Source organism: Lytechinus pictus, unplaced genomic scaffold, assembly GCF_037042905.1.
Source record: "Lytechinus pictus isolate F3 Inbred unplaced genomic scaffold, Lp3.0 scaffold_26, whole genome shotgun sequence".
Taxonomy (NCBI): domain Eukaryota; kingdom Metazoa; phylum Echinodermata; class Echinoidea; order Temnopleuroida; family Toxopneustidae; genus Lytechinus; species Lytechinus pictus.
Genome location: NW_026974146.1, coordinates 80066 through 103992, shown reverse-complemented (window position 1 = coordinate 103992; position 23927 = coordinate 80066). Strand labels below are relative to the sequence as shown.

General features: G+C 37.0%; 1 protein-coding gene across 1 annotated transcript; it reads left to right on the top strand.

Moving 5' to 3' along the window:
- Positions 1 to 2639: 2639 nt before the first annotated feature.
- On the top strand, positions 2640 to 22608 carry LOC135158031 (uncharacterized). The gene is made up of 6 exons (XM_064115291.1): positions 2640 to 5204; positions 5659 to 6009; positions 14306 to 14390; positions 15977 to 16025; positions 16458 to 16558; positions 17470 to 22608. Exons 2-6 carry the CDS (start codon positions 5774 to 5776, stop codon positions 17614 to 17616), a joined length of 618 nt encoding a protein of 205 aa, XP_063971361.1. The 5' UTR covers positions 2640 to 5204; positions 5659 to 5773; the 3' UTR covers positions 17617 to 22608.
- Positions 22609 to 23927: the final 1319 nt, after the last annotated feature.

Genomic DNA, 23927 nt, shown 5'->3' with positions numbered 1-23927 from the left:
CGTCTTGTGATATCACGAATATGTCCGTCCCAACGTAGGTTTTGCTGCAGCATGACACCCAAAAGCTTCAGCTCTTTGACTTCTTGGAGAGTTGCATCATCTAACTCAAGATGCAAAGGTGGAGGGCCAGTCCGTGCAAATGACACTCTCATGAATTTACACTTAGACGAGTTGATACGAAGTCCATTATCTAGACACCACTGACCAAACTCTATCAAGGTGGAAGGTATCACGCTGTTTGAGCCCATCCTACGGCCTTCTGCAAAGGTTAGGTCATCGACGTATTTCCATCTCGATATTCCAGTGGTGTTTCTCAGAGCGTCATTTATTAGCACCAGGAAAATTGCTGGCCCAAGTCGAGTACCCTGGGGTACCCCTCCAGCAGGAGTAAGGGGAGACGAAACCACTCCATTATATCTCGTCATCTGTTCTCGCCCATGAAGAAAACTACTGATCCAAGGCAAGAGACATGGTCGAGCACCCATCGCGAACAACTTATTGATGGCGATATTGTTGTTGACCAAGTCAAATGCCTTTGAGAAATCGGTAATCACGACGGTGGAAACAGTCTGAAGCCGATCAGCGTTTGTGTGGAGGAAATGAAGAAGATTGACGAGATAATGTTTAGTAGAATTCCCTCTTCGACTTCCATACTGTTGGGGATCGATGTTTGCATCAATATCTGACATCAGTTGACGATAGATGAAGAGTTCAGCCAACTTTGCAAAGTGGTCAGTCAAGGAGACTGGTCTTAATTGATCTATTGTAGGAGGAGACTTCTTAGGTACTGGGACCACAATAGATCTTTTCCACTGCGATGGGACCTTTCCTTCCTTGTAAGAGGTGTTAATAATGTCACATATGGGTGAACTCAACTCTACTGCGAATTCTCTAATCAGCTTTGCAGACACTCCATCTGGTCCGCAACTTTTCCCAACTGGTGTCTTCTTCAGCTCACAGTATACTTTCCATGGAGTGACCTCTACGACACTTGAAGGATTTATGGGCTGATAAGCTGGTAGTAGTCGTACATCCAATGGAGGAACATTCGCGGAGATGTCAGTGAAGTGGTGGTTGATTGCATTAGCAATCGCCTGGTCATCATGGCTTTCCAGTCCAGGTACTTCTATAACATTCAATGGTGTTGAGTTACTAGTTGCAATTTTAACAAATTTAAACCATGCACTTGGGTTCTGACTTTTTAATCTCTGGATCCGATTCTTGTAGTAATCCACTTTAGCTTTTTTGATTTCTCTTATAACTCTGTTCTTTAATGATGACCACTCGGAACTGCACTTAATAAAAGCGGTCTGTCTATTCTTTATCAATTCCTTTACCACAGGTGTGATCCAAGGTTTGTCCTTGCAGTGAACCTTTACTTTTCTTGATGGGAAGAAGACTTCAATGGCAGAGTTAAGTTCACTGTAAAAGTTATCACACTTGGTACTGACATCATGTGCGTTCGTGACACTAGACCAATTTTGATGAACTATCCAATTACCAAATCGTCTAATGTCAGATTCCTTCATTGGCACTTAAAGTGCAGAAGATGAGAAAAATCAGCTCATACCCGCAGCTAATTAATCACCGGTTTATCCATTGTGACGTCAGCGCGCAGAGTGTAAACTACATGTATGCGCAGATCATAATGCGCACAAACATAACTGTGGAACGTCCTTAAGTAATAAAATAAATGAATTGCTAATGAGATTGGCCCACTTTTATCCAACCTTCATTCTTTCTCTCAATCTATCTCCCATACACCTCTCCCCCTTCATCTCTTGCTCTTTTTACCTCTTAAACGAACCCCTTCTCTCCATTCGCCTTCCATGTGTATTGCACTTTATCCTTTCACTGTTAATTCTTCATAAAACATCTTATGGTCATATCCATGCACCCTTGTTCAGAGGTCAAAATGAGGTCAATCGGAGTTTGTCTTCAACTCTAGTAATCTGGATTGCACAAACCATGGACCTATTACAAATAGGTCCATGCACAAACTTATTGAGCAAGATTTGAGTGCACAAACTTATTGAGCAAGATTTTAGATTTACCAAATAATACCAAAGCAAACTATCATTGATTTCAGTACTTATTTGCTTATATGACAGGGAAATAAAGTGGATAAAAGTGTTTATCGCCTATCGGTTTGTGAATTATTGGTGAAAATTAGAATGCTGTGGTATTTTGATCCTTCTTCATTTAAAAAATATAAGTTAACTGGTCAATATTTGGACCAGGTATATGAAATAATAACAATAACAATATCATCTATTCATATCGTGTGACCAAAGAGTATCTGTGCTCGCAATCTAATTAATAATAAATTCAACGTAGACAAAATGAAGGGGGGAGGGAACCCAAATTAACCTCGAGAGAGAGGGAGGAAAAGGACACATGATGATAAACATGAATTAAAAGTAGAGCTTCTAAATAGATCATTCAAAATGAAAATAGGGCCTGTTAAAATCAATGAAGAGTTATGTACATGTATTTACATGCATCAAATTAGTAAACACCCAATATTTAGTCTTTACACATTCTGAGGCAAACACCCACATGGCACGATCCATTTTAAACTAAACTAAAAATACGAGTGCTGACCAGATGAGATTCACTCAACATACACATGCACATTACACAACATTGGGTCTACATGCGTTTAAATAGGAGAGCATCAAAGTTCATACACCCTGTACATCGTGGCCCGCATCGTGGTTTGCCATTCACAGAATCAGGATCTTAACTACACGGAATTGAATAGTAAGTTTATTGTTGCTAATTGATATGCTGATCAATTTTAGCGCTGCAATCTTCCCATTTTAAAGAAGCTTCAATGAGCGTGAGTCATTGCAGAATCGTGTCCCGCTGATCTGCCATAGCGCAGCGCAGCATTGCGGCGGAAAGAAGCAGAACGGATTAGTTCTCCTGTAATCCGACGATTTAGGCTCCTCCTCCTTTTCAACTCTGTCAAGGAGGTTGGGCTAAAATCGTCAGCTATTCCACATGCAGGAATGGCTGCGAACGCCAGCGATAATAAAAATATGGTCCCTTATACAGTGCGTCCCCCAAAAAACTATACACTTTGAAATGGCCGCCATATAAAAAGTGTAGTACTTTTGGGAAAAGACTTCTAGATATGGAAAGCCAATAAAGTAAACTTTCATATGACACCAAAAAGTTGGAAAATTATTCATGCTTGAGCGAGCACTGCCCAGTGAAACAAAGGGTATGAAAATTAGGGTGGGCCGGAATAAGCCTTCCATTTTCTTTCAAGTTTTTTTTGTTGGTACTTGCAAAGTTGAGGGTTATTTGGTGAATTAAAGATCAGTTGGGATCAGTTTGTTGTTTGTGAAAATTTAATGCGTTATTTAATTGATGCATGAGTGATCATGAATTGCAATTTTTAGTGCAGCATTTTGTCTTTATCATGTGGATATCAACAATGTGTCCATGACAGTCAGGAGAAGAGGGGGTAAGATAGGACTGAAGTAGGTGAAGTACGTTGATGGGATAAAGGTCAACAGAACGTTAAGCAACCCCTCTCTCCATCTCAACCCCCCCCCCCCCGTTTCTCTCCTCTTGAGAGACAAAGCTCGGCTAGGCTGGGCAGGAATTAGCCTTACTTTTTTTTTGAGTGGTTAGTCCTAGCTTTGGAACTTGCTAAGCTAAATTAATGAGTGAGATATGTTTTGGTTTCTTAGGCAGATTTCATGAGTTACTAAATTAAAATTTAGTGCATGAGTGAACAGTAAATGTAATTTTAGTGTAGCACATTCATCTTGTGGACCTCAGAAGTGTGTTAGTGAGAGTCAGAGTAATGTGATGGTACTTGTTTCAAGCAAGAGGGTGAGATATGCTAAGACTTGGTTAAAACGGCATTCCTCTTTTTGTCCTTTTACAAATTAAAAGTCATATGTGCCCTCCCCTCTCTCACGGTCTCACTTCCTGGATTGTAGCTTATTCAAAACTTAACTGCCAAGTGTCCGATGGCTGATGGTCAGGTTTTTCTATTGAATGATTACCAAGAAATTTAATGATTATGATGATTAATTGAATAATTTATTGAAAAAACTGAATGTTTGATTGATCACATTGCACATTGAATGGACTTCACGCGTACATGACAATTGCCATCAGTCTCTCAACAGGAGGGGAGGGAGTGGGCGGGGGCTGAATGTTCTGTTGACCCTTATTCCATCAACCTACTTCTTCCAATTTTTAAGTCTATCTCACCCCCTATTCTCCTGACTCCCATGAACACATTGCTGAGATCCACATGATAAAGTTGAAATGCTGCCCAAAAAGAGATCCAAATGATAAAGTTGAAATGCTGCCCAAAAAGTGTAATTTGTGTTCACTAATGCATTAAATTTTAATTCAATAATTTACAAAATTTGCTTAAGCAACCCAAACTGGTCACGGTTGATCATTAATTTATGACAACGCCCTTAACTTTGCAAGTTTGAACGGATTTGCCTCTCCAAAACTGACATAAATTGGAAGGCTAATTCCAGCCCACCCTAATTTTCATACCCTTTGTTTCAGTGGGCAGTGGTCGCTCAAGCATAAATATTTTTCCAACTTTTTGGTGTCATTTGAAAGTTGACTTTATTGGCATTCCATATATGTAAGTCTTTTTCCCCAAAGTGCTACATTTTTTATTTAGCAGCCATTTCAAAAGTGTATAGTAGTTTTCAAAGTCAGCACTGCTGCTATATTGAATTGCGCAATGCAGGTGAGACTGCCAGAGGCACTCCACTTGTTGAAGTATTGCAGTCAGTTGATAGTAATTCAATCTGTGTATTTCACTTTTTTATTCACTGAAATTAAGAAATGGCAGGCAAAAATGTTAAATTTGTTGAATTTGGTCCAACTGTTCTGAGTTTTTCTACAATTTGTGCACTAAGCCTTGATTTAGCAACATGTTTGAAAACATTTTCTCAATTTTACTGTGTTCATCTCTTTTCAGGTGGAGGATTCAATACCGCCAGAATCTTTGCCAAGAAGCTGATGGTGTTCGTCTGTAGGTACCAACAATCCACCATTGACTATACCACATCGCAGCTGATGAAATCATTGTGTGCTACTTCACCCCCTTCCAAACATGTCAGCAGCTATTTTGCTCCCAAAGCAGATGATGACTTTGTGGGTCAGTCTGTAACCGAGTCAGCCCGCAGGAAGAGGAATAAGTTGAAGAAATTGTAAGTTCCTATGTTCTTGCTAATTTCATTTTTTTTCTGTAGAATCAAGGTTAATCTCTGAAAATAGTTTACATATCATAGATCTGCATGCTAACACATGTATTCCATTTGTTCTGAAATGAAGTAAATTTTATTCCGTGAACTCCATTATCTTTAATCATTTATCTTCGATGTAAAAGAAGGATTAGCATTGAATAAATTAAAAAAAAACTCTCTTGAGTGAGAAAATTTTAAAGTTAGGTAAAATTTCAATAGAGTAAAAAAGAATACTTGTGTAGATTTATTGTACATGTACAAATTGTCAACAAAGTCACACTCCCCCAAACCTGTGTCTTGATTATATGATGATCCAGCAATTTGATTATCCTCATCAATTATTATGCTGTGATATTAACAAAATGTAGACTTTTCACACCAGATTAGCTGGTTATCTGTCTTTTGAAATCCTATACAGTGCCAAAAGAACAAAGACAGAGGCTACTGGATTGAAAGAGTAAAAAGTTCTCTGTGATGATGTGATAGAATCTGTTGAAGAGGCAAAGAATGATCAGGATAAACATGAACATAAAATGGCTCTGCAGTCATCATCATCTGATGAGCTTATGATACCAAGCTTTCTTTATAGCAAGGCAACACATTCAACTAAGATGAAAGAGTTGCCGCTGTCCAGTAGTAGTAGGCAGAACAAACTCAATTCCCCAGGGATGAAGGATAATGTTATAGTCATCTCCGATGATAGTTCATCTGGAGATGATGAAGCCCTGAGTCACCACAACGACAACACCGTCTGTTTACCAAACGTCAGGTAATATACAAACAATACACATTATGTAGGGCAACATGCTAGAGATACCTTGGGGACAGTTCTTATACGCCTGATGTATAGACAAGGTCATTTGGACTGTTTCCAAGGTAACAAGTGTGTGTAATTATTCTATTGTGTGACTAAAATGATATGCATCAATGTTTTATGAGATAAACCATCCTCATTTCTAAAATCCTGAACGATTAATAAAACTTGTCATTAGTATTGATCATTAATACATTTTCCTGTTAACTCAAATAAATGCTTAGTCAGTTGAAACATTTCAGCCAATTAAAATGTTTTATCTCATTTCTGAAGTAACATTTATCGTATCATTTGTCTAAGTCAAAACACTTAAGATTATAGTAAACATTGTGACTTAGAAGATTCACAATCTTTTATGAAATATAACATTATTTTATACAAACAGTATTTAATTAGATCGTTTGACTTACATGTAGGAAGAGCTGATGGTATGTCGTTATATCTCTGAATTATTTATGTTTATTTTATGCTAAGTAAAATTTTAGCAATTATTAAACAATGGTCATGTTTATTATAGAATCAGAATATCAATTATAATACAATATTTCTTTCACTTAAACTGAAATAATGACAATGATGATATTGGATAAGGGTTAACCTCTACCACTAAAATCCATAATATTTTTTGATCTTTTATTTCAGATTTTTTTCTAATACTTGGTTGTTCCTTTTATTTTGTTTTATTAAAATGTCTATTATTTTAATTTTCAAATATAATATTTGGGAAAAAATAGTGAATTTATGAAATATGCTTCTATGTGTAGGCTATAGATCTATTGAATATTGATGGTAATTTTGATTGATGCTTCAAAATATTTTTTCCAGGAGAAAAATACCCAACAAAATTCATCATGTGTTTTATAGTCCAGGATAGAAGAGGCATAACCTTGCTTTTTTACATATACAGTATTTTTTGGGGGTTTCTTGCCACTTGTGTAACCTTGAGCATTTTCCGCAAATTGGCAAAATCCAATATGGCTACCAAATATGCAAATTACCCATGAAAATCATTAAATTTACCACCTATTGGCAATGAAATGCATGAAATCGTGTGGCAGGAGTGAAATACTCTCTGAAAAAATAATTTTTGACAAAAAAAAATATTTTTCTGATATTCAAAATGGCCGCCATAGGCCCTTGTATACTCTATTATGTACAATATGAAAAAAAATTAGCACTGAACTGCAAAAAAATCATGATGTACGAACAAAGTAATATAAGCAAATCATCATTATTAACAAGATAATATAATTTATAATGTCATATATGGAAACATTGCTGTATTTTGATATCTTTCTCTTGTCCATCCCCTCTCTCTTAACTTTAATTATCCCACCCTTATCCACCCCTCCCCTTTTCCTCCCACTTCCTCTTACTTTCATTTCTCTTGTCAATCCCCTCTCTCTTAACTTTGATTATCCCACCCTTATCCACCCCTCCCCTTTTCCTCCCACTACCTCTTACTTTCATATCTCTTGTCCATCCCCTCTCTCTTACTTTGATTATCCCACCCTTATCCACCCCATTCCTTTTCCTCCCACTACCTCTTACTTTCATTTATCTTGTCCATCCCCCTCTCTCTTACTTTGATTATCCCACCCTTATCCACCCCATTCCTTTTCCTCCCACTACCTCTTACTTTCATTTCTCTTGTCCATCCCCTCTCTCTTACTTTGATTATCCCGCCCTTATCCACCCCTCCCCTTTTCCTCCCACTACCTCTTACTTTCATATCTCTTGTCCATCCCCTCTCTCTTACTTTGATTATCCCACCCTTATCCACCCCACTCCTTTTCCTCCCACTACCTTTTACTTTCATTTCTCTTGTCCATCCTCTCTCTCTTACTTTGACTATCCCACCCTTATCAACCCCTCCCCTTTTCCTCCCACTACCTCTTACTTTCATTTATCTTGTCCATCCCCTCTCTCTTACTTTGATTATCCCACCCTTATCCACCCCTCTCCTTTTCCTCCCACTACCTCTTTCATTTCTCTTGTCCATCCCCTCTCTCTTACTTTGATTATCCCACCCTTATCCACCCCTCCCCTTTTCCTCCCACTACCTTTTACTTTAATTTCTCTTGTCCATCCTCTCTCTCTTACTTTGACTATCCCACCCTTATCCACCCCTCCCCTTTTCCTCCCACTACCTCTTACTTTCATATCTCTTGTCCATCCCCTCTCTCTTACTTTGATTATCCCACCCTTATCCACCCCACCCCTTTTTCTCCCACTACATCTTACTTTCATTTCTCTTGTTCATCCCCTCTCTCTTACTTTGATTATCTCACCCTTATCCACCCCTCCCCTTGTCCTCCCACTACCTCTTACTTTCATTTCTCTTGTCCATCCCACTCCCTCTTACTTGGACTATCCCACCCCTCCCCTTTTCCTCCCACTACATCTTACTTTCATTTCTCTTTTCCACCCCCTCTCTCTTACTTTGACTATCCCACCCTTATCCACCCCTCCCCTTTTCCTCCCACTACCTCTTACTTTCATTTCTCTTGTCCACCCCCTCTCTCTTACTTTGACTATCCCGCCCTTATCCACCCCTCCCCTTTTCCTCCCACTACCTCTCACTTTCATTTCTCTTGTCCATCCTCTCTCTCTTACTTTGATTATCCCACCCTTATCCACCCTCCCCTTTTCCTCCTGCTACATGTACCTCTTACTTTCATTTCTCTTGTCCATCCCCCTCTCTTACTTTGATTATCCTGCCCTTATCCACCCCATCCCTTTTCCTCCCACTACCTCTTACTTTCATATCTCTTGTCCATCCCCTCTCTCTTACTTTGATTATCCCACCCTTATCCACCCCTCTCCTTTTCCTCCCACTACCTCTTTCATTTCTCTTGTCCATCCTCTCTCTCTTACTTTGATTATCACACCCTTATCCACCCCTCTCCTTTTCCTCCCACTACCTCTTTCATTTCTCTTGTCCATCCTCTCTCTCTTACTTTGATTATCCCACCCTTATCCACCCCTCCCCTTTTCCTCCCACTACCTCTTACTTTCATTTCTCTTGTCCATCCCCTCTCTCTTACTTTGATTATCCCACCCTTATCCACCCCTCCCCTTTTCCTCCCACTACCTCTTACTTTCATTTCTCTTTCCCATCCCCTCTCTCTTACTTTGATTATCCCACCCTTATCCACCCCTCCCCTTTTCCTCCCACTACCTCTTACTTTCATTTCTCTTGTCCATCCCCTCTCTCTTACTTTGATTATCCCACCCTTATCCACCCCTCCCCTTTTCCTCCCACTACCTCTTACTTTCATTTCTCTTGTCCACCCCCTCTCTCTTACTTTGACTATCCCGCCCTTATCCACCCCTCCCCTTTTCCTCCCACTACCTCTTACTTTCATTTCTCTTGTCCATCCTCTCTCTCTTACTTTGACTATCCCGCCCTTATCCACCCCTCCCCTTTTCCTCCCACTACCTCTTACTTTCATTTCTCTTGTCCATCCTCTTTCTCTTACTTTGATTATCCCGCCCTTATCCACCCTCCCCTTTTCCTCTTGCTACCTCTTACTTTCATTTCTCTTGTCCATCCCCCTCTCTCTTACTTTGACTATCCCACCCCTCCCCTTTTCCTCCCACTACCTCTTACTTTCATTTCTCTTGTCCATCCCCCTCGCTCTTACTTTGATTATCCCACCCTTATCCACCCCTCCCCTTTTCTTCCCACTACCTCTTTCATTTCTCTTGTCCATCCTCTCTCTCTTACTTTGATTATCCCGCCCTTATCCACCCCTCCCCTTTTCCTCCCACTTCCTCTTACTTTCATTTCTCTTGTCCATCCCCTCTCTCTTACTTTGATTATCCCACCCTTATCCACCCCACCCCTTTTCCTCCCACTATCTCTTGCTTTCATTTCTCTTGTCCATCCCCCTCGCTCTTACTTTGATTATCCCACCCTTATCCACCCCTCCCCTTTTCCTCCCACTACCTCTTTCATTTATCTTGTCCATCCCCCTCGCTCTTACTTTGATTATCCCGCCCTTATCCACCCCTCCCCTTTTCCTTCCACTACCTCTTACTTTCATTTCTCTTGTCCATCCCCTCTCTCTTACTTTGATTATCCCGCCCTTATCCACCCCACCCCTTTTCCTCCCACTACCTCTTACTTTCATTTCTCTTGTCCATCCCCTCTCTCTTAATTTGATTATCCCGCCCTTATCCACCCCATCCCTTGTCCTCCCACTACCTCTTACTTTCATTTCTCTTGTCCATCCCCTCTCTCTTACTTTGATTATCCCACCCTTATCCACCCCTCCCCTTTTCCTCCCACTACCTCTTACATTTCTCTTGTTCATCATCCTCTCTCTTACTTTGATTATCCCGCCCTTATCCACCCCTCCCCTTATCCTCCCACTACCTCTTACTTTCATTTCTCTTGTTCATCCCCTCTCTCTTACTTTGATTATCCCACCCTTATCCACCCCTCCATTTTTCCTCCCACTACCTCTTACATTTCTCTTGTCCATCCCCCTCTCTCTTTCTTTGCCTTTCCCACCCCACCCCTTCCCCCTCCCTCTTTCCTTTCTCTTGTCCATCCCCCTCTTCTGCCCTTCTTTGTATCTTGCCATTTCTTTCCATTGTCTTCCTTCCTCATTGCATATTCACATATCCTCACATGAAATGTCAAGAAAAAATTGTTATTTGATATACAAAAAAAGATGTTTATAAATTTGCAATTAATTAATAGTAAAATAAGAAATTAAATAATAAAAAGTAAATAATTAATTTCAATATTCTTTATACAGGCAGGCTTGTAGTTTATGTCCAAAAGAAAGTGGAGGTTAAATGTACTTTTTTGTACACACAAACATCTACCTAGTCATCTCTTCTGATTCTGTTACTCATTTTGAAATTGTAACCTCAGCCAGATTTTACATTTATAAAGGAATTATGATTTTTTTCCCTCTTGCCCTATATAAACATATACATGTATGTTAGAACCCGGGATGTGGCGCTTACATTAACGAGTGGCTACCCTGCGCGACCCAAGAAGCATGTTAAAAGGATGTCTTTTTCAAGATAGGGCACGTTATGTACATGAAGTAATAAGGTTGTCAAAAACACTATAATAATGAAAAAAGGGTATCTATTTTGCTAGGAAAGCTACGTATTTAGGGCCAAATTTACGAGGGTATAAAAAAGATTAAATTGTTTTATAAAGGATGTACTTTTTGCCCCGTCAACACTACGTGTTTAGAGTGTTGGCGGTGGGGCCATACTAAACCCTATGATGTAGGTAAAGGTAAAAGCGATGTTCTTGACATAACTAAAATATCGCTGTACTTCAATTAAGGGAATACTTGTCAGTATTCCACTCGTTCATCTTGCTCACTCTTGTGAAATTTTTTGCCCCCATTGCCATTGTACGTAATACTTTTTGGGCCAGTGGCGGCTATTTTTGATATAAAAATACAGCAATTTCCAATACTTGACATATTAAGATTCAGATTCAGATATTTTTATTGTCCAATTGCAATTGAGTACAAGTTGAAATTAAATTTGTTCGCACAAAATAATTTAGAATATTACATGATACATACAAAAGATTACACGATACATACCGTAAGTAACGGTCTATTAACCGCACCTTTTTCTTGGCGGGATAGAAGCAAAAGTCGGGGGTGCGGTTTATACATGGTGACGGGTCTGAGCCAGCCCGTGGTAACCCCTCCCGAACATGTATGATGTCTGCCAGTTCACAACACATCGAGTGGCCGGGCGTAGCCGCCCAGGCAATGTCGTTTAGAGGGTTATGAGCCGCGGGTAATGGGAATCGATTATTACGATCTTAATGAAATATTGTCCATAACAAACGCACCCACATTCATGACACTAATTTTGACTTTATTCTTGACTCAAAGTAGCACTCGGTAAGATTTTGTCACCGCTGAGCGAGAGTTGACTGTTGAGTGAGCTGATCGAGCTTGTGTTGTATTGTGGTTATAGTGAGACTTAAGCTGGCGCTATTCATTTTAACCCCTCCCTCGAAAGTCCTGTTTCGCGCCAGCTTATTTTTTCTTTCCCGTTTGCTTTTCATAAGATTCCATGTAAACCACACACGAGACGACACGAAGCTGTAAAAAACAACTAAAAAAAAAAGCCAATTTCTTTGTTTCTTGAACCTTCCTGTAAACCCGTATCCAAATTCATTCTAAGACATCCAGTTTCTGAAAGTGATTATGAGGTTGTGATGCAAGAAATGTGAATGTTTCTTCCTCCTACGCCGGGAAAGACACAGATCAAAGTTTACTAAGATACATATGTACTGGTACTGTATCGTAGTTTGCAATGTACAAGAACGGCAGTGCTGTGTGTGTGTACATTGTGACTGTGAGGTGAGTGAGTGTGTAAGTGGCCAATATTGTCGGGACCTTTTTTTGTTAACATTTGTAGATGAATTGATCAAGAACAGCAGATTTCCGCATTTACCGTTAATCTCTTTGGATGCTTTGAAATCTTTAACTTAGTTTTTGTTTCTTCGTACCTCAAATATGCATGTAAATGTGAGAAGGATTTTTTTTTTTAGTCCAAAGTTAGGGGTGCGGTTTATAGTCCGTTACTTACTGTAAACATACAAATCAACAACCAAAATAAGAGAAATTAAAGGAAAATGAAACCTTGAAAAAAAGATAGCTTGTGTGAAAACAGAAAAATCAAAGAAACAGACCAACGAAAGTTTGAGAAAAATCGGACAAATAATGAGAAAGTTATGAGCATTTGAATATTGTGATCACTTATGCTATGGAGATCCTCATATTGGCAATGCGACAAGATGTGTGATGTCACTTATGAACAACTCTCCCCATTACATTAGTATATATTTCACTAAAACTGCCTCTTTTATCACATCTATCAGTAGATCATGTATTCTTTCTATAGGAGAGCACGTTATACAGATTTGTAAAGAATACATCATGGATAAAGAGTTTGTATCACCATAAGAAAAAGCAAAAAGAGACATTTTGGGGGTATTTTATAGTCCATCAAAGGGAAAGTTGTTCACATGTGACATCACACATCCTTGTCGCATTGCCAATAGGAGGATCTCCATGGCATTAGTGATTGCAATATTCAATTGCTCATAACTTTTTCATTATTTGTCCAATTTTTCTCAAACTTTGTTTGTTCTTATTCTTTGATTTTTCTGTTTTGACACAAGCCTACTTGTTCCAAAGGTTTCATTTCCCTTTAAGATAAAGGCAAGAAGGGGGTAACATAATTTCAAGTATGGCTATTAAATGTCTGGATTGAAACTGGAACGAAAGAATTTACAAAGCGTAAGGTTCTGCCGGGAAGGGATCTCAAATGTTTGCCTGACCTCATCAATTTATAATAATTATGAAGGGCATGGTTCTCATTGGTCAGGATCTCTTGGGCTTTTTCAAGGACTCTACCTTCATTCTCGTCAACAAAGCACCCTTTTTCTTTTGTCATCTTAGAGGCTTGATAGTAAATGATATATCTCTTTAATAATGGTGATGTGCATACAGTTCTTTTTTCATATATCACGATTTCTTGCAGTTAAGTGCTCATTTTTGTGAAAATTTGTTTTCCCTAAAGACATAATAGAGTAAACATTTACCTATGGCGGCCATTTTTAATATCAAGAAAATGAATATTCTGTCAAAAATTATTTTTTCAGAGAGTATTTCACTCCTACCACACAATTTCATGCATTTTATAGCCATTTTGCAGGCAATTTTATGAATTTCATGGGTAATTTGCATATTTTGGCAGCTATATTGGATTTTGCCAATTTGCGAAAATGCACAAGGTTACACAAGTGGCATCCAGATTCGTAATCAGCACCCTCAAATTGACAAGAAACCATAAAAAAAAACATTGTGTGGTTATGAAAAAATAAGGTTTAGCCACTTTTCTATGTGGGCCACATCTTATAGAGGACGTGTGCTGCTGTGTATCAATTAATAAGATTGCGCATTACATGTCATGTGCGCGTCACCATTTAAAGGAATAGTCCGGGCTGAATATATTTATATGTGAATAAATCGAGTAAAATTCACATAGCAAAATGCTGAAAATTTCAAACTCGGATAACAAATAAAAAAGTAATTGAATTTTAAAGTTTATCGATATTTTGTGAAAACAGTTATTTGCACATCAAATCTGAAGACACATAAACAGGATGACCCATTTACTTTAGTTTTAATAACCTCTATTCAGTTGAGCAGAAACTTGTATGCCTAATTGTTTATTTCTTTTCTAGGCTGGTGAAAGAGTTGAAGATCAATGACATGGTGTTAAGGACTCATCGAAACAGGCGGTATTTAAACGAAGTCTTTCTAGGCCAGGTATACTATCTGACTGAATGCTATGTAATGACAGTTTTTCAAGTAGTGGGAGAAAATTAATGAGTAAGATAAAGTAAAAGAAAAGAAATAGGAGTATAAAAAGACAGCTAATACCCCTAAAATTCAAATCATAAAAAGGATATAGGTCATCTTTTCCCCCTCCCATTAAAGTACCCTGACACCACCCCTGAACAAATATGCCTTTGACAGGTAAGCAAGTTGAATCATAGCTATAATAGAAGTTTTTATGACCTAGAAATTGATAACAGGGTACCATAATGGTTCCAGGGCAATTTGCTTGTCCCTATTTTGCATAATGAACAATCAACTCACTTCGAGTTTTCAAGCTACAACCAATTCTGTGTATTTGATTAAATGCAGAACTTCATACTGTATGTGGGTTGATTTAATGTCTCTGTATTACCCTTTTTACACAGGATTTTCTTAGCCCCCGACTATCGCTAACCCGGTACTATCCTTAACCCCGTACTATTTTTTTCCTTTTCACACATGCCAAATCGTTATTGCTAACCTCGGATAAGGAATGCTTGCTTTTCACACACGAAACTCGCTAACCCTGGACTTGTGGTAGCTCATGAATATTCACGAGCGCACTGAGGGGTCATTCGGGTCATATCCAAAATCGCTAACATTTGTCAATCATTCGTAGTACAAGTACTTGACTCGTACCCTTTTTTACACATGCTAAAATTTCCTTAACCCTGTACTATAGGTGGGGCTAAATGGCAATTTATAGTACGGGGTTGAGCTAAGCCCACTTTCGTTTTACACTAGCAATCTTAACCCCGTACTATCGCTCGTAGCACCGCAATTGCTGGGATAACCCTGCTTTTTTGCAGGGCCGAATAATCCCGTACTAAAGGTGGGGTTAGCCCACTTTGCAAAAATGCTGTGTAAAAAGAAAATGGGCTAAGCTTAACCTCGTACTATACATGTAGGTGGGGCTAAATGGCAATTTAGCTCCACCTATAGTATGGGGTTAAGGACATTTTAGCGTGTGTAAAAAAGGGTATATGTTGATCTGGGTGTTCAGTGGGTGATTAGGTCTGCTAGACTGAGCTAAAGCAGAGAGCTTGGTTTCAGATAAATGATACAGATGGTGTTATTGATAGCTCATGAAATCATTTTGTTTTGCAATCATTTCAGCTAGATTTTAATTAGCCTTGATGATGAAATGGAATCAGGCTTAGTGGTGAATCTCATTGTTCAGGATCTAAAATCACGCTAAAAGAGCAAAAGAGACGATACTAATACTCATTGAAATGTACAAAGCTCCAATGATTTGCGCTCATCTTTACTTTAAAATCTGCTTTAACATGAACAATGTAAGCTCAATATCTTTTTAAAAAAAACTTACATACAGTGTAACTATCAATATATTCACTCCTTAAAATAAATATGCTTTGAACTGAACCCAATTCAATTACCTCTTTTAATAAAAGTAAAAGAAATCTCTCAACAATTAAGAATTACAAATTGATTTTACATTGATAGGATTTTTTTATGCTCAGCTGCTTGATTTACAACAATATTCTTATCTCTAGCCTGAATTTATTTTCTTTCAGAGAGCTTGTGAAAGGCACCAATGTTACAAGAGAGGTGGGCCACAGAGAAGTAAGAAAGTAAAATCAAATTAAAATGTGATTTTTTTTTCCTGTAAGACTATTCAAAGAATAGAAATAATGAAATGGAGGGGGGGGGGGGGATGGGGTTGGGATGGGACTTTTCAAGCATTGAAGAAAAATGAATGGATTGGCAAGTAATGTGAGATTAGTCAGTAGTACCATTCAAAGAAGAGATACGTAATGAAATAATGTTATTCTTTTGGGTCTATTCAAATACCAATCAAAAAAAGTATTATGCAAATATAATATTCCTTTTACCAGTTGAAATGGTAAGAAATGTGAGATCAGTGCCATTCAAAAAAAGAGAATTACTGTAGTGAAATGATTTAATTCTCTTTTTCAGTTTGAATGGTGAGTAATGTAAGGCTAGGATCAGTCAAAAAGGATAATTGATTGAATAATGTCATTTCTTTTTTTTCAGTTGGAATGGGGAGTAGCGTTAGACTGGGACCATTCTCAGAAGATCAGATGGATGCAGTCATGGGGGAACTGGTCAAGATTTACTGCAACAAGCACATTAAGGTAAACCTTGAACACAAATAAGTCTGTCATATTTATGTCATATCAAGTGGACTTTGTCCAGCTCTTATTAAGTAACATATCCATACGTGGCATGAGAATATCCCAGGAGCAGAAAAAAATCTCTCAAAGAATTGATAAGTAGAAGCTTGAAAAATTAATTATATTGTAACAAGGTGTTCACAATGACGAAGTGAGCCATCTTCGGCGAAAAATAAAAAGTTGAGTTATGAAAAACAAAATTATGATGTCGGACTCGATGAATTCGGGCTTGGTGAATGACCATTGTGATGGAATGGACATGATGGGTAATTTTTGAATGCGCTGAAAGGAAAGAGATTGGTACCTCGCGACAATATCATTATCCCCCAACCAATGAAAAATTTCTGTATTATTTGATTGTTGAACTTTTGAATCAATTAATTGTGTGACTGTTTGGATTTGACAATTGAGTTATTTTCAAAGATTTTATAAAAAATGTTCTGTTTAAAATTTTGTACAAAAGGTGATTGTAAAATAGAACTATTTGAGTTGTCAAGGCCTATAGCTGTAACTAGAAACTTGACAATAGCCAAAGTATATTAGTTTTCATATTTTGGAAAAAAGAAAGCAAGAATATATTAAAGGTATATCTCTTGATACTGTTGCGAACTTGTACCCTTACTTTGAAATGTCAAAAGTCAAAAGATCGAAATCAAGTATCAACTGGATGTTGTTTTAATGTAAATAGACTCTACATATTCACACTAGAAATCTTAAAATTATGACAAGAATTCACTGATATATTTATTATATTCTAATGTTTATATACCAAAGTGCATATATTGCGTGCAGGATAATAATTATGTAAACCGCTTATAAAAAAAGCTACTACTGTAACTATTATTATATTTTCTTTGTTTTTATTTATACAGTATCTTGATTATGTATCTAAAGTTCTTGTACCAGAGGCCATGACAAAAATATACATGGATGTGCATGGGGTTAGCCACACCCATGCTGAAGAGGTCATGAGAGGGGTGAAAAAGGAGTATCCAAGGTCTTCTAGCTTATCCATCTAAAGTTCTACATGAGACTATCGTTAATGTATGGTCACAAATACCTACGGACAGCAGATGAACAATTATTGTCTCACCTTTTTGAAATGACAGCATAACTTCAAAAGTATATGGACCTAGTTCATGAAACTTGGCCATAAGGTTAATCAAGTATTACTGAATATCCTGCCTGAGTTTCAGGTCACATGAGCAAAGGTCAAAGGTCATCTAGTGTCAATGAACTTAGACCATTTTGGGGGAGTCAACATCAAAATCTTAACTTAGGGTTATGTCTTTGAAATGTCATCATAACTTAAAGATATATGAACCTAGTCATGAAACTTGGCCGTAAGGTCAATCAAGTATTACTGAATATTTTGTTATGAGTTTCAGGTCACATGAACAAGATCAAAGGTCATTCAGGGTCAATGAACTTTGGCCAAGTTGGGGGTATTTGTTAAATTACCATTATAAGTTTGAAAGCTTATTGGTCTAGTTCATAAAACTTGGACATAAAAGTAATCAAGTATCACTGAACATCCCTGAATTTTTAGGTCACATGACCAAGGTCAAAGGTCAATCAACTTTGGCCATGTTTGAGGATATCTGTTGAATTACCATCATAACTTTGAAAGTTTATGGATCTGATTCATGACATTTAGACATAAGAGTAAATCAAGGATCACTGAACATCCTATACGAGTTTCAGGTCACAAGATCAAGGTCAAAGGTAATTCAAGGTCGGTAAAACTTTAGCCATGTTGGGGGGTATCTGTTCAATTGCCATCATAACTCTGTAAGTGTATTGGTCTAGTTCATAAAACTGGGATGTCTTAAAAGTAATATCACTGAACATCCTGTGCAAATTTCAGGTCACATGAACAAGGTCAATGGACTTTGGCCAAGGGTATTTGTTGAATAACTATCATAACTAAAAATGTATGGATCTAGTTCATAAGACTTGGACATAAGAGTAATCAAGTATAATTGAACATCTCATTCAAGTTTCAGGTCACATGACCAGAGTCAAAGGTTATTTGAACTTTGGCCATTTTGGAGGTAATTATTATAAACTTTTTAAGTTTATAGATATAGTTTATAAAATGTGGATATACATGTAGGGATAATCAAGTATCACAAGTCTTAGGTCACATGGTCAAGGTCAATGTCATTTATTGTCAATGAACGTAGTATTGTTTCATTATATAAATGTTTTTTTTTTGTGAATAATTATTTTTTAGTAGTTTTAAAAGTCAACATTTCTGCTATATTGAATCGTGTGATGCAGGCGAGACTGCCAGAGGCGCTCAACTTGTTTAGTATAGAATCATTTGTACTATACGGTGTTCGTACAGGTATCAGTGACCGTAGCACAAAATTTATGTTATTTATACAACAGAGACTTGGTAGAGTGTTTAGTGAAGCACTTTTTTTCACTGACTAATTAATTCTGAACCAATCAGATACAAGGATTTTAGGGTCTTAAAACAGTAGTCAGTGAAATTCATATTTTGACTATTTATTTCATGAAATGCTCCCCGGGAGTATGAAGTGCCAAAATGCAAACCAAAGAGGCTTTTTGTATGTGTGTGAATAAAAACTTCCATTTTTCAATTATTTTTGTAACCTTATGATTAGCTTTCGGAAAGATTCCTTGCATTTTGTCTGATTTAGCCCGAGTCTGGAAATATTTGAAACATTATTTGTGCAATAAGTACATATATAAGTTTATTATATCTAGTTAAGTATATTTAAAAAGAGGTTGGATTAAAAAAAGTTGTTTGGTCTTTCTTTAAAGCATTCTTTGATTCTTTAGATGTATAATGTGGAATTAGCCCAAGTCTGGCCACACATGAAATGTTTTTATGTGTGCAAAAGCTTACAATTATTAGTTTATTATTTGTAATTATGGCTATTAAAGTTTATATATTTTTGGAAAGTTGTTTTGCCTTTTAATACTTAAGACATTTTTTGTCTCTTTAGATTTATAATGTGGAAGTGTTTGGCCCAAAGTGATCATTAGCGTTTGAAGTAAAATGTATTATATAATCAGTGAAATATATATATTTTTCTTTTTCATAAACTATTAGACCAGATGGGAGGAATTCATCGTTATTATTGCTTTTTAGTACCACTTGGTACATTTTTGTCTCACCTGCATAGCAGAGTGAGAAAATAGGCACTGCTTTTCCGACGGCGGTGGCGATTGCGTGTGCAGCGTCAACATCATATCTTTACCCAAAGGTTAAGTTTTTGAAATGACAGCATAACTTAGAAAGTATATGGACTCAGTTTATGAAACTTGGATATAAGTTTAATCTAGTATCACTGAACGTCCTGTGCGAGTTTCAGGTCACATGACCAAGGTCAAACTTCAATTAAGATCAATGAACTTTGGCCAAGTTGGGGGTATTTGTTGAATAGCTATCATAACTCTGAAAATGTATGAATCTAATTCATAAAACTTGGACATAAGAGTAATCAACTATAACTGAACATCTCATGCGAGTTTCAGGTCACACAATAAAAGTCAAAGGTTATTTAAGTTCATTGAACTTTGGCCATTTTGGAGGTAATTATTAGATTGCTGCCATATCTTTCAAAGTTTATAAGATGTGGATATAGGGGTAATCAAGTATCACAAGTCTTAGGTCGCATGATCAAGGGCAAATGTCTTTTATTGTCAATGAACGTATTATTGTATCATTATATAAATGGTGTTTTTGTGAATGATTATTTTATAGTAGTTTTGAAAGTTAGCACTCCTGCTATATTGAATCGTGTGATGCAGGTGAGACTGCCAGAGGCGCTCAAGTTGTTTAGTATAGAATCATTTGTACTATACGGTGTTCATACAGGAATCAGTGACCGTAGCACACAATTTATGTTATACAACAGAGCCTTGGTGGAGTATTTAGTGAAGCACTTGCCAGTGGTTTTCACTGACTAATTCATTCTGAACCAATCAGATACAAGGATTTAAGGAACTTAGAACAGTAGTCAGTGAAAGGTCATATTTTTTTCATATTATATTATGAAATTCATATATTTATTTCATAAAATGCTCCCCGGGAGTATGAAGTGCCAAAATGCAAACCAAAGAGGCTTTTTGTATGTGTGTGAATAAAAACTTCCATATTTCAATTATTTTTGTAACCTTATGATTAGCTTTCGGAAAGATTCCTTGCATTTTGTCTGATTTAGCCCGAGTCTGGAAATATTTGAAACATTATTTGTGCAATAAGTACATATATAAGTTTATTATATCTAGTTAAGTATATTTAAAAAGAGGTTGGATTTAAAAAAAGTTGTTTGGTTTTTCTTTAAAGCATTCTTTGTTTCTTTAGATGTATAATGTGGAATTAGCCCGAGTCTGGCCACACATGAAATATTTTGATGTGTGCAAAAGCTTACAGTTATTAGTTTATTATGTGTATGTAAGTATGGATATTAAATTATATATATTTTTGGAAAGTTGTTTTGCCTTTTAATACTTCAGACATTTTTTGTCTCTTTAGATTTATAATGTGGAAGTGTTTGGTGTTTGGCCTAAAGTGATCATTAGTATTTGAAGTAAAATGTATTATATAATCAGTGAAATATATATATTTTTCTTTTTCATAAACTATTAGACCAGATGGGAGGAATTCATCGTTACTATTGCTTTTTAGTACCACTTAGTACATTTTTGTCTCACCTGCATAGCAGAGTGAGAAAATAGGCACTGCTTTTCCGACGGGGGTGGCGATTGCGTGTGCAGCGTCAACATCAAATCTTTACCCAAAGGTTAAGTTTTTGAAATGACAGCATAACTTAGAAAGTATATGGACCTAGTTTATGAAACTTGGATATAAGTTTAATCTAGTATCACTGAACGTCCTGTGCGAGTTTCAGGTCACATGACCAAGGTCAAATTTAAATTAAGATCAATGAACTTTGGCCAACTTGGGGGTATTTGTTGAATAGCTATCATAACTCTGAAATTGTACGAATCTAATTCATAAAACTTGGACATACGAGTAATCAACTATAACTGAACATCTCATGCGAGTTTCAGGTCACACAATAAAAGTCAAAGGTTATTTAAGTTCATTGAACTTTGGCCATTTTGGAGGTAATTATTAGATTGCTGCCATATCTTTCAAAGTTTATAAGATGTGGATATAGGGGTAATCAAGTATCACAAGTCTTAGGTCGCATGATCAAGGGCAAATGTCTTTTATCGTCAATGAACGTATTATTGTATCATTATATAAATGGTGTTTTTGTGAATGATTATTTTATAGTAGTTTTGAAAGTTAGCACTCCTGCTATATTGAATCGTGTGATGCAGGTGAGACTGCCAGAGGCGCTCAAGTTGTTTAGTATAGAATCATTTGTACTATACGGTGTTCATACAGGAATCAGTGACCGTAGCACACAATTTATGTTATACAACAGAGCCTTGGTGGAGTATTTAGTGAAGCACTTGCCAGTGGTTTTCACTGACTAATTCATTCTGAACCAATCAGATACAAGGATTTCAGGAACTTAGAACAGTAGTCAGTGAAAGGTCATATTTTTTTCATATTATATTATGAAATTCATATATTTATTTCATAAAATGCTCCCCGGGAGTATGAAGTGCCAAAATGCAAACCAAAGAGGCTTTTTGTATGTGTGTGAATAAAAACTTCCATATTTCAATTATTTTTGTAACCTTATGATTAGCTTTCGGAAAGATTCCTTGCATTTTGTCTGATTTAGCCCAAGTCTGGAAATATTTGAAACATTATTTGTGCAATAAGTACATATATAAGTTTATTATATCTAGTTAAGTATATTTAAAAAGAGGTTGGATTTAAAAAAAGTTGTTTGGTTTTTCTTTAAAGCATTCTTTGTTTCTTTAGATGTATAATGTGGAATTAGCCCGAGTCTGGCCACACATGAAATATTTTGATGTGTGCAAAAGCTTACAATTATTAGTTTATTATTTGTATGTAAGTATGGATATTAAAGTTCATATATTCTTTGAAAGTTGTTTTGCCTTTTAATACTTCAGACATTTTTTGTCTCTATAGATTTATAATGTGGAAGTGTTTGGTGATTGGCCCAAAGTGACCATTAGTGTTTGAAATAAAAGGTATTATATATACCCCCTTGGAATCTACCCTTGCCCCCCGGACATCTATCCCTGGACATCCACCCCCCGGACATCTACCCCCTCCCTGGAATGTACCCCCTAGGACATTTACCCCCTAGAACAGGGGTTCTCAAACTATGGCCCGCGGAGCTTCTCAATCCGGCCCGCGAGACTCTGCTGTGTTTATTTAAATCACTTTTAAAGGACAAGTCCACCCCAACAAAAGTTTATTTGAATAAAAACGTGAAAAATCCAACAAGCATAGCAGTGAAAATTTCATCAAAATCGGATGTAAAATAAAAAAGTTATGACATTTTAAAGTTTCGCTTAATTTCACAAAACAGTTATATGCACATCCTTGCTGGTATGCTAATGAGACTATGACATCCACTCACTATTTCTTTCGTATTTTCCTATATGAAATATTCCAATTTTCTCCTTATTGTCAAGGGAAACAACGATTAATTCCTTCCTGAACATGTGGAATTAGCATTGTTTAATAATATATGGTTCAGTCAAGTTGGTCCTTATTTTCAAATCTGTAAAAAAATGAAATATTGTATAATTCAAACAATAAAAAACAAAAGAAATAGTGAGTGATGGACATCGACTGGCTCACCTAGTTGTGCATAATCACTGATTTGTGAAAATATGCGAAACTTTAAAATGCCTTAACTTTCCTATTTTACATCCGATTTTGATGAAATTTTCAGTGTTGTGGCAGTTTTATTTTTCTCTATTCAAGTCATCATTTTCCTGGGGTGGACTTTACCTTTAAGTCACAATATGTAACATACCTCAATATAATTACATTGTGTAGCCATGTAGACCTAACCGTAATAAAAGTAATGACAGTCAAATTAATTTGACTTTTAAACAAAATTTAGTGGAGTCTTTTCTGTCTGTTTGATCTACTTTCTTAGTAGATGACCAGTGCTGTTCTCACCATGTTTGGATCTAGGTGCGAAAGTGCATTTTCCACATTTTAAAGAACTAACTCGTACTGAAGTACCCTGACAGGGGCCACGGAACGGTTTTCAAAGTGGGGGGGGGGGGGGAGGCTGGCCATGCAAAAATCACAATCATGTGGTCATTTTTGTTTTTGTACATGGTTTTGGAAAAAAGTGGGGGGGGGGGTGAAGCCCCCTCCACTTCCACGGCCCCTGCTTGTCCAGTGAACATTTGCACCAGTGCCTTCGTCTAGCAATTACAC